Here is a 12,133-nt window from a genome sequence, read left to right on the forward strand (position 1 = left end):
ATGAGTAATTGCATGGACTTTCTGGTTTTCAGCTTTAAATAGGCTTATGTGGCCACTGAACAATTCTGAAATGGAGTTATCTTTGCCATCCAGAGTTGCTAAGACACAATTGGAAGGGGAAAGACTAAAGGAAACACAGTGTTTATGTATTTCTCTCATTTGCATGTTATTCAGGTAAGATCATATTTTGAAGCAGGTGTATTGAAGGTTACTAGTAAATGCAGATGGGAGGATGGTGCAGACAATTTTTTGTTCCCATCTATTCAAACTCACAAATTGGCGAGGGAAAGTGACAGATTCTGAGTGCTGTGTTTTGCTTCCTTGCCTTCACTAAGTAGTGTATAAATTGCAATGAATACACAGGAATTTACTCCTCCACACAAATGAACAAAAGTTTTCTCAGTGCTCTCCCACCACATACCATACTCCCAATGTTAAGAAGCCCTCCAATACTGACATTTTCCAATTTCCCCAGCCTTTATAGCTTGCAGTAAGAAGGTAAAGTCACCAGAGTCCAGGTGACCTTACGGCTGCTCTCTCATCAGAGAGAGATAACTGGTGATGGTTTAACCTGAGGGTCACCATGCCTCAGGCGAAGTTGAGAAGGTAGGATCTTCATGATAATCTCAATTCCCAGTATGGGAATTGAATCCTTGCTGTTGGTGTCACCCTGTATCACAAAGCTGCCGTCCTAGTAGTAGGTAATAGTTAATGGTGAACAAAGGGTTGCAAAAATGTTATAAGCAACTGCTCTCAGTATGTGCTGTCATTAATTTTAACCATGTCATTCCTGTGTCAAGAAGGTGAACAATATATTAATGACTATGGCAGAGAATCAGCATTTTTCTACACTAAAAGCTTTTTGATATTGTTACTGCGCTAGTCATACACCATTAGTGCAAGGGATGCAATTTCTGCACCTCCAACAGCAATAAAATCCAGGTATTCCTGGAGTCCTATCAGTAATCATCAGTTTCTCCTTCTTACAGGATCTCACAGGTTCAAAAGGGATTACTAACATGCAAAGTTCAGAGGCGATGGGTCTGTACTTAAGTCATTGTATCAACAAAGCTATGCATTAAAGTATCATTCCTTGCTCACAATGTCGTACAGGTCAAAATTCTAACCTCAGCTTTGTTGCTGAAAGGAAAAGCACTCAGCAGAGCTCTGTTCATTTGCCCTAGGGGGCGAGGCAAATAATTGGAAGATGAGAAAAAAATATGGGTTTTCTCTGATACAATTGCTAGTGGCTAGTTTGAGCTGATGCATTGCCAGGAGCTCAGGAATAGCTTGTATGTATGGCCTCTTAGCAACAAAATGTTGCGCAGTTTTGGAAGAGAAGGAAAAATGTATAATATATAAAATTTTGCATGTGTATCATCATGCACTCCTTATTTGGGCTTTCACAATTCTTTGACACACCAAGCATGCCTGCAATGCAGACAACTAATAGTTGCTACAGATCCCCACACCAAACACAGGGTATTACTATTGTTCGGAAGACAATCACTGTGTGATGACTTACTTGGGCTGTGAGAGATCCACCAATAATTTTGGGCTCAAAATAAAAATTAGTGCCAGTAACTAGATACTGGAAAGTGTTCTGGGCCCATAAGTTCCTTTTTTTTTTGAAGAGTTAAGTCAAAATTGTGCAGTCTAAGTTCCATTGGACACTATTTTTAGTATACTAGTTAACAGATTTGTATCAAGTTCCAATGTGTGTGTTTCAACAAAATGATTAACCCATTTATTTTAAATGTATTATTGACTTGGTTAAAATAACACATGGGGATCTTATATGAAAACATTAACCAATGCTTTAAGTACAACAGAATTTTAAACTTCACCAAAAAGTCACCTTGTTTCTCCACATTGCACTACACCGTCAGTTTATTCTATCTACTTTTCACTATCAAATATCAGATTTATTAAACAGTAAAGACGAAAAGTGGTGTTAGCTCAATGAAGATATCAGGACACTACAGTTAAGTCCATCACAAGATGCAGCCAATTTCTAAAGTAACCCTACTAAATCTAATTTTTAGCTATCTTGGCAGCAGCAGTAACAGCAGCTTTGAAGTAGAACAACAAAAGGTTTCGAGAACCAAAAAGTCTAAGCTTGTGGAAGGACATGGCTAGGGAGGCTGAATTGTAGAGATTGGCCGTTATATACTCCATTATTCAATTTTATTGACTTCGATAGGCTGCAAGTGCAATTCTGTCTACTTTGCTTCCCCATCTGTATCCAACACCTGAAAGTGACTTACAATATCTTCAGCCAACTGAGACACGCCTCATAGCATGCCAAAATCTACAGTGTGCAAGTCACAGAGGCTAATTGGCATTTTGCCCCAGCTGTTCTTTGGACAAAGATATGTTGTGTAATATTTTATCTAACACAACCGTGTGTCATACTTTCCAGAGTTATGAGTCTTATGATATTTCTTTTTATTCATGAGCATTTGTTTCACAGGAGCACAGATTGGAAAATTGGATCACATATCCCTGTGGCTAATTCTCCAACTGCTGATTTTACTGACTAGAAAATCAGCAGCATAAGGGCCAGTGAATTAACCTCAGTGCCCAATCCTTGCATCCAAACTCCATATAAGTTAGACATTACCTCAAACTATCTAAACATCAGGACTCCAACAAGCATCGTAAGATTGTCGCATGTTAGACATTACAGATAGTTACTATAACGCGTTAATGGCACTACATGTTACATAGTGAAGTGCATACTGCAGCATGTTAACTCAAATGTGTGTTATGTGAAATATGTGCGAGCATCAGCAGTTCCAAATACACGGCTGATGTACAGCACAGCTGTCACATGAAGGTAAAGCGTGATTTCCTGATTTGGAGTATAGTGTAATATATTAACACAACAGACTGCATATTTGTCACCCCAAATCCCTAATGTAACATTTTTGAGGAAAACATCTTATAATGGGCAAAGAATGGATTATTTATTGAAATGTTAATGTCCAAAAAGATTAAAATTATAAATAATTGAAAGCTAAGCTTTGCATTCCAGATTTTGCTCTTTTGTTCAATCCATTACTGGACACTCATCAGTTTCACATCTTGGCATCCTGGATGTAGGTTTGCACATTTGATTTCCCATTCAGCCACTTTGTCAGCATAGAAGCCTGTTGTGAGTTGAGACTCCACTCCATAAAGAGGATTAGAATTGATGATCATGAGTCAGTACCATTTTGTGTCACGAGTTGGGTTATATTGGGAACCAATACCTAAGTTTAATCGCCTTCCTGCACTCTTATGATCTAGAAACAAGAAAGTCAGTATAAAAATAATAACCATTGGAAAGATACCTACTTATTGACAAGTTTTAAGGTTAGCTCTTCAATTTAATCCATGTGCGCCTGAATCAAACTGTAGTGATGAGAGATCGCAGCTGCACCATATTAACTGGAATAACTTTTACCCTTAAATAAAAGCTCAAAATGAATGCTAAGTCGAGGAAAGCAATCTTATTTTCTCAATTGCCAGGGAAACGGAAAAAACAAAATAATGCAGAAGGTTGCTTGGTCTGACCATAGGTTAGGTTATATAAAGTACGACTCTTAGTTTCAAGAATGCCTTTCATGTTAGGATGTTGCTGAAGGCACAAAGCATGACTTCTTTATGAAACTCTGCTTGGGCGTTGACCATATTGTACATGTTATATGTTACGCCTTCATCCTCATCAAGGCCACCTGCAATACAAACAGTGCAGTAACAAATTAGCTATTATCAGATTAACAATTTAATCACAGTTCATCTCATTTGCTAGATAAAACAAATATTCTAAAACAGCTACAAGGTCCATTTGTTAATTTCTATAGAGGTGGAATCAACTTAGGTAGAAACACAAAACTGATGATGTCACATCTGCCAGTTTGTACATGCCTCTCAACACTCAGACCCAATAACGTCAATGGAATTGAGTGCAGGATTAAATATAAAGCTGTCATCAGAAGCCAGATCACTGGAATTGCAAACCTGTGCTAGTTGAATTTAACTTTCTGTATTTTTCTCACCATTCTTCTTAAGATTTGTTTGCTCATCTGTAGTTCCTTGATCCTAGCAGATGTCAGAACCTCATCCAAATAGATCCCAGGCAGTAAATGTTGGTAGAATATTTGACCATGAAGTGTCAAACATGTTGAACATAAATCCATTCTCATAAAATATTCAGAAGCTCTTTTCTTACAAATCCCGGGATAGCAATCAGGAACATGAACACGGTGTGATTGATTTTTCTTTTCGTCTGAGATTTTTTTGTTGACTTAATTGGAGGAATTGCTTGATATTGTTACTTAGCTTCATAGTACGAGGGAACTAGATTAACAAAGGCACAAATTCAGTCATTAACTCGGGTTTATTTCAATGATCATGTCAACTCAGCTGTAAGCATTTGTAATGTTAATTGCTTTCATGTTGTCAGGCTCAATAACTGTTCTCTATTGGCTATTTCTTATCTGCTATTAAAGCTTTCTGTCTGCGCTAAATGATCAACAAAAACAATATGAAAAGTGGCAATTTACAGCCTAGTACCAAAAAATACAAAAAGATTGAGCATCAACCTGTAAATCATTCCAACACACACCAATGGCAAGTAGCAAAAATGGGAGAGATTCCCAGTCAGCCATGTGATGAAAAGAAACTTGAAGCATTTATCATCTCCATCCACAACACACATGTAAAAAGTGCACGTTGCCATAGCAACACAGACTGAGTGAGCCATTACCTATCACCATCATTAGAAAAACAACTGAAAGTTGTTTGATTTTTATACTTTCATGGGATGTGAATGTCACTGGTTAGGTTATCATCAATCCCTATTGCCTCTTAAAAAGTGATGGTGAGCCATCTTCTTGAGCCACAATACTCCATGTGGTGCAGATATGTCCACAGTCCTGTAAGAAAGTGATTAATTTAAATTCCATTTGTTCAAATTGCTCCTTGAGAAAGGGAGTCTGTCACTTTAGCAAGTCTAATCTATACATGTGGTCAGTTCCAATTGAATATTGGTTCAGCAAGCCACTCAGTTATAAATTACTCTGATAAAAGTCATACCTGCTAGATTGCGTCTGCAACAGGTGATGAAGGAACTAACAAGATGGAAAAATATATTTAACCTCATCCTCACTAACATGTCTTCATTAGGTGCATCTGTACGTGACACTGTCAGTAGGAGTAACCATCGCACAGTCTTTGTGGTGACCGAGGCCCATCTTCACACTGTGGATACTCTTCATCATGTTGTAAGACACTAACAATGTACTAAATGACTTCAAACAGTTATAGCATCTCAAGACTGGGCATCCATGAGGTTCTGTGTGCCATCAGTAGGACAAAATTGTACTTAAACACTATCTGCAATCTCATAGCCCAGCAAAGACTCCACTCTACCATTACTAATAAGCTGCGGATCATCCCTTGTTCAATGAGAAGTGTAGGAGTACATGCCAGATGCAGCACCAGGCAAACCAAAAACCAATGCAGGACTACTTGCACTTCAAACCGCATAAACATCAAGTGATACACATAGCTAAGTGATTCCAAACCAACAGATCAGACCTAAGCTCTGGAGATTTGCCACATCCAGTTGAAAATGGTGGTGGGCAATTAAACAATTCATTGGTGGAGGAAACTTCACGAATATCCCCATTCCCAATGATGGGGAAGCCCAACACATCAGTGCAAATGATAAGGCTGAAGTATTTACAACAATTTTCAGCCAGGAGTGCTGAGAGGATGATCCATCTAGTCACCTCCGGATCTCCCCAACATCACAGATGCCAGTGTTTGCTCGATTCATTCCATGTGATATCAAGACATAGATGGAGGACACTGAATAATGCAAAGGCAATAGGCTCTGAAAACATTCCAGCAATACTATGGAAGACATGTGCTCCAGAATTTACTATTCCCCTAGTCAAGCATCCCAGTACAGTTACAAAACTGGCATCTAACAACAAATGTGGAAAATTACCAAGGTATGTCCTGTCCACAAAATGCAGGACTATTACAACCCAGCCAATTACTATCCCCTCAGTCTGCTCTCAGTTATCAATAAAGTGATGGAAAGTATCATCAACAGTGCTATCAAGCAGTATTTGCACAGTGATAACTTACTACTGTGGTATCAAGGAACCCTAGCAAAACTGGAGTTAATGGGGAATCGGGGGAAAAATTTCCACCTGTTGGAGTCATACCTGACTCCAAGGAAGATGGTTGTGGTTGTTGGTGTTCAGTGATCTTGGCTCCAGACATATTTGCAGGAGATTTTCAGGGTAGTGTCCTAGGCTCGACCATCTTCAACTGTTTTATCAATGATTTTCCCTCCAACATAAGGTCAAAATTTGGGATGTTTGCTGATTTTTGCACAATGTTCAGCACTATTTATGACTCCTCAGATAACAAAATAATCTATGTTTAAATGCAGCAAGATCCGGAGCAGACCTAGATTTAAGATAACAAGTGACCAGTAACATTCTTACCACACAAGTGCCATGCAATGACCAGCTCCAACAAGAGAGAGTCTAACCATTGGTTATTAACATTCAATGACGTTACCATCACTGAATCTCCCACCATCAACATTCTGGAGGTCACCATTGATCAGAAACTTAACTGGAATAGCCATATAAATACTGAAGCTACAGGTGCAGGTCAGAAGCGAGAATCCTGCAGGAGTAACTCATCTCTTGACTCCCCAAAACCTGTCTACCATCTATAATGCACAAGTCAGGAATGTGAAAGAGTACTCCCCATTTGCCTGGATGAGTGGAGCTCCAACAACACTCAAGAAGCTGGACACCAAAATCTTCTAACTTTTTCCCTAACAACACTGTGAATGTAGCTACACCAAATGAACTGCAGTGGTTCAAGAAGACTGCTCACCACCACCTTCTCAAGAACAATTAGGGATGGGCAATAAATGCTGGCCTAGCCAGGGATGCCCACATTAAAAATATATAAAAATAAAGTTAGAAAGAAGATTACAGTTAATTAGTTGCATTAGGGAATAAAGGAGATTTGTGTTGTTGCAAAAGACTAAGTTTGCTCAAAGACCACTATAAGACAATGTTGCCATAAATACCAGTTTCCAAAAAATCATCATCAGACAGTGGCAAAATGCAGAAATGTTTGAAAACAATTCTTGTGAAAACCACAAGCACGTAAGATGATACAATTCACGATGACACTAGCTTGCATAGGTGACCGAATGGAATTAAAACCCATGGTCATTTTCAAATGTAATAGCATGCCAAAAATTAAGTTCCCAGTAGAGGTTTTTGTGCATGTCCACACAATGGTTGAATGGATAAGGATAACACATTGGGGGTAACATTTACATGTGGAAGGTTCCAGGGATGAGGAACTTCAGTTATCAAGATATTTTGTTGAGATTGGGAGAGAAGTAGGCAAGGGCAGATCTGAAAGATGCTTTCAAAATCCTGAATGGACTGGATAGAATAGATAGGGAAAAACTGTTCCTGCTCGTAAAAAGAATGAGAACAAGGCAGCATAGGTTTAAAGTGATCTGCAAAAGAAGCAAGGCTGAAGCGAGTAGTTGAGGTATGGAATCAGGTTCAATTGAGGCAATTGAGAGGACATTGGATGATTTTTTGGATAAAAACATAGGTGCAGGTATAGGGAAAAAAAAAAACAGGTGATTGGCACTAAGTAACGGTGCTCATTTAACATGCTCCTGCCAGCACAATGGGCTGAATGGCCTCCTTCTGTGCTGTGATTCTGAATAGAAAATTAGCTGGCTATCAGGAAGCACACAGTAGGAAAAAGTGGGTCTTTTTCAGGCTGGCAGAATGTCACAGGAGTTGGCACCAGGGCTTCAAATCTTTACAATTTAGATAAATGATTTGGATGAAGGGAGTGAAGGCACGGTAGCTAAATTTACTGATGGCATAAAGATAGGTAGGAAAGTGAGTTGTGAATAGGACATGTGAAGGGGAAAAGAGGGATAATAAAAAGCATTTAGATGAATTCTTGTACAAATATATTCTACTTCCAAACAATCATTCAAACAATCTTGCCATTTCCTGTTATACATAGTTTATTAAGCCGATTGTCATAATTGCTATCATATTTTTCTGTCGTTTGTTTCAGGTAAGGGAAAGCTACAAGGCTGCATTGGAGGGAGTAGGAGCTGTCAGTTCGGATTACTGTGACGGTCAGAACGGCTTTTATATTTTGTGTTTGTTAGAGGGTATAGGATGACATGATTTCACAAATAGAACAAGCTCTCTGAAAATATGAATAAAAGAAGGAGACTAAAGTGAGATTACTAATTATTTTGCCAGTAGTTTAATTTATTTTCTCACCTAATGCTTCAACTTCTCGAAGAAATACTGCCAGCAAAATTCATCCAGGACTGGAGTTGGAATTGTACAAAATGGAAATAGAGAAATGACAGCTTACTTTACACTCCACCAAATTTTCATGGCTATTGGCAAGGAAATTCATATGGAAGTGTAAAATATGTTGTTTTGTTAATGCCATTTTGCACAACTTAAAGATGAATTCAGCTCTGATGAATTAAGGGAATATATGAGAGGATCTAAAACAGACATGAACTCAAATCATAAACAGGCAAAATGAACACAGTAAATTCAATGTTTATACATTAATATTACAAAATTGCACTCTACATGGCTGAATTTTACCGACAGCCCAACCTCGGTGAAAAATGCACATTGCCAGCATGTGTAAGCAGCTGGCAAAGCCTCCTTCAGAATTACAGGGTGGCAGCTAATCAGCAGAATCACCAGGAGGCCTGCAGCCTACAGAAGGTGGGAAAATGATTTTATTTAAACATGTACAGGGCTCAGAGCTGGAGGGGGAGAAATCTGGAGAAATCACTAGGGCTGTGGGTGCTGCCTTCACAGCTCGCGGCCTCATCTTTCTTTCTAAAAGCAGCTCCTCCTCCCGCCTCAGGCTGCTGCTGGAAGATTGCCACCATTTAACCAGTGACCTCTTCACATGATGGGGAGAATCAATCCACCATTAGCAGAATGCTGATAGCACCATTAAATGGCCCCTAATTTTTATTTATTCTTTAATAAGGCCAACATTTGTTGCTGTTGCTCATTACTAATTGCCCTTGAACTAAATGGCTTATTAGGCCACCTCAGAGACCAGTTAAGAATCAATTACATTGTTTTGGGTCAGGAGGCACATGTAGGCCAGACCAGATAAAGACAGCAGATTTTCTTCTCTGAAATACATTGGCGAAGGATATGAGTTTTTACAACAATTGACGATAGCTTCTGGATTACCATTACTGAGACTACTTTTACAGTTCAGATTTTAGACTTTTTTTTTGAAATTCCACTGGTTGCAATAATGTGATATGAACCCATACTGCCATTGCAATTACTTCGTTTTCTATCTTACCAGTCCAGTGACATTACTACCATGCTATCATGTCCCCTAATTGGGTCATTATTTGTAGAAATTGTCTGTCTGCCTTCTTGGGCTGTTGGTCTTTCTGATTCAGTAAAATTACCTGAAGGCAGGGCATGGTTGAGGAGCCATTGTTTTGTGGCCCAACCCACTTCCTAGGGGTTGGTAAATTTCAGCCCCATTAATCATATCAACTTCTTTTTTCTCCAGTGTACTTTTCTGATTTAACTGCCATTATTTCCCAAAAACAGAAATGCCAGTTTAAAGAAGTGTTAAGACAACCTGTTTCAATGCTCTGACATCTAGGACTGGAGGATCTGAAATTTCTTTCAATTAAATATTAGGAGGATCAGAGCCTATGTGTTCGTTAGCCACCAATTCCATCCCTTAACTTGATAAATCTCTTAAATGTAATCAGACTGTTTGCAATCTTGGTGTGATATTTGACCTTGAGATGAGCTTTTAGCTACATATTTGTGGCACCACTAACACTATCTTTTTTAATATCTACAACATTGTCTGATTTAACTCCCGCCTCAGCTCATCTGTGCTGACTTCCTCATCCGTTCCTTTGCTATCTCCAGACCCAACACATGCTGGTTTCTCACATTCTGTGCTCTGTAAACCTCTGCTGCTGTGACCGGTTCATCTACCACCTCTGGTTTTACCAATTCACATTGGGTTCCTGTCAAAAACCATTGTGATTTTAAAATTTTCAATTCTTTTTCAGATGCATCCATGGCCTCGTCTTTCCAGTATTGTAATCTCCTGCAGCCCCACAACTCTCCAAGATATCTCTGCTCATATTATTTACACTACTGAGGTGGCCGTGTCTTCAGTTGTCTAGACCATGAGCTCTAGAATCAATTCCAACACATCTTTGAAAATAACCTCATTTTCTCCTTTAAGGCACTCCTTAATACCTCTTTCACTAAGTTTTGGGTCAGCTGTACTAATAATGTAGCTTAGCACCATATTTTGTTTAATAACACTCGTGTGAAGTGCGTTGAGACACTTTATCACCCAAATTATGCTAAATAAATACAAGGTGGTGGTGAGCTACCTTCTTGAAATGCTGTAATCCATTTGGTGTTGGTACACCCAAAATGCCATTAGGGAGGGAGTTCCAGGATTTTGACCCAGTAACAGTGAAGGAGCAGTGATATATTTCCAAGTCTGGATGGTGAGTGGCTGAGAGGGTAGGTAGTGGTATTCTACATTCCCTGTAACTTTCTTTTCCACTGCATAGACCTCCAAGGTCTATGCGATTTACTTTCTCATTCCTTGCAGTTTTTACCTTACCCATGCCAAACAACCATTATCCACACCAATTTCACAGGCTTCAATTTATTCATATCACAGATGATTGAATAACAGGTAATTAAAAGAATGTTTGATTTGGATTGACATGTCATTTTAGTTTTCTTTTATCAAAATTGCTACCCAGTTTGGGAAGCCCTATTCTATTCCTTTCACACATATGTTTTTCTTCTTAAATGCATCTTTAATTGCCTCAATACTTCCTGAAAGAACAATACTTCCACATTCTAACAGGTCAGTTAGCTGGTTTGTAATCCTGAGTGTTGCCAATTTTGTAGGTTCAATTCCCACACTAACTGAGGTTACCATGAAGTACTCTCCTTCCCAACAAGTTCTGAGGAAAGGTCACCGGACCCGAAACGTTAACTCTGTTTTTTTCCTTCACAGATGCTGCCAGACCTGCTGAGCTTTTCCAGCAACTTTGTTCCTGATTTACAGTATCTGCAGTTCTTTTGGTTTTTACTCTCCTTCTCAGCCTCTCCAATCACCTAAGGTGTGGTGACGCTCAGGTTAAACCACCAGCATTTGTCTCTCTCTAATGAGACAGCAGACTTCGGGAATTATGATCACTTTACCTACTGTCTGAATGAAGAAGTATCTCCTTTCCTCTTTAATTCACTATTTGAATTAAAGGCCCAACAGCAGTACAGGTTTCAAAAGATCAGTTTATATATTTTTCTGTTTTGAACATTGTTAATTAAACATGTGACATAACTCAGCAAGGAAAGTCTATTTTGCCTCTGGGATCACACAACCATTCAATCAGCATGGCTTTCTTTAAGCACCATGGCTATGAGAAAGCTCACTTTGTTGAAGTTTTGTTTGTTAATTCACAATCATAAGCAACTCTGAACTCTAAAATACTATTCTGGATCTTTAAAGCTGATTCTTGTTTTCACTTCTTTCAAAAATGTCAAGGTTTTGGAGAGGGAGCAGCACAGTTCCATTACAACGGGACCAGAGAAGAGGGCCTTCAACTTCAATGGGAAGACTAAAGGAATTGGGATACTTCCTCTGGAGCAGAAAAGGCAAGCAAGATTAAATATTTAACATAGGTGTTCAAAATTTTGAAGTATTTGGGAGTACCTGTCCAATAGCAGGAGGAAGGTAATCAGAGAATACTTACTGTTACTCATTCAGGGATATGGGTGTCGCTAGCTGGGCCAGCACTTATTATTCGTCCCCATTTGCCCTTGAGAAGGTGGTGGTGAGCTGCCTTCTTGAAATGCTGCAATCCATTTGCTGTTGGTACACCCAAAATTCCATTAGGGAGAGAGTTCCAGGATTTTGACCCAGTAACAGTGAAGGAACAATGATATATTTCCAAGTCTGGATGGTGAGTGTCAGAGAGGGCAGGTGGTGGTATTCTATATTCCCT

The 12,133-nt window shown here is 39.1% G+C and overlaps 1 protein-coding gene across 1 annotated transcript in view; it reads right to left on the reverse strand.

Moving 5' to 3' along the window:
• Window positions 1–3,049: 3,049 nt before the first annotated feature.
• The window catches only part of LOC109936529 (F-box only protein 47), a 52,554-nt gene continuing 43,470 nt past the window's right edge, over window positions 3,050–12,133 (reverse strand). The window contains exon 12 of the mRNA XM_048617441.1: window positions 3,050–3,719. Within this exon, the coding sequence (XP_048473398.1) occupies window positions 3,607–3,719 (113 nt within the window). The 3' untranslated portion in view covers window positions 3,050–3,606. The remainder of the gene's footprint in view (window positions 3,720–12,133) is intronic.

Source organism: Rhincodon typus, chromosome 37, assembly GCF_021869965.1.
Source record: "Rhincodon typus isolate 14 chromosome 37, sRhiTyp1.1, whole genome shotgun sequence".
NCBI classification, from domain to species: Eukaryota; Metazoa; Chordata; class Chondrichthyes; order Orectolobiformes; family Rhincodontidae; genus Rhincodon; species Rhincodon typus.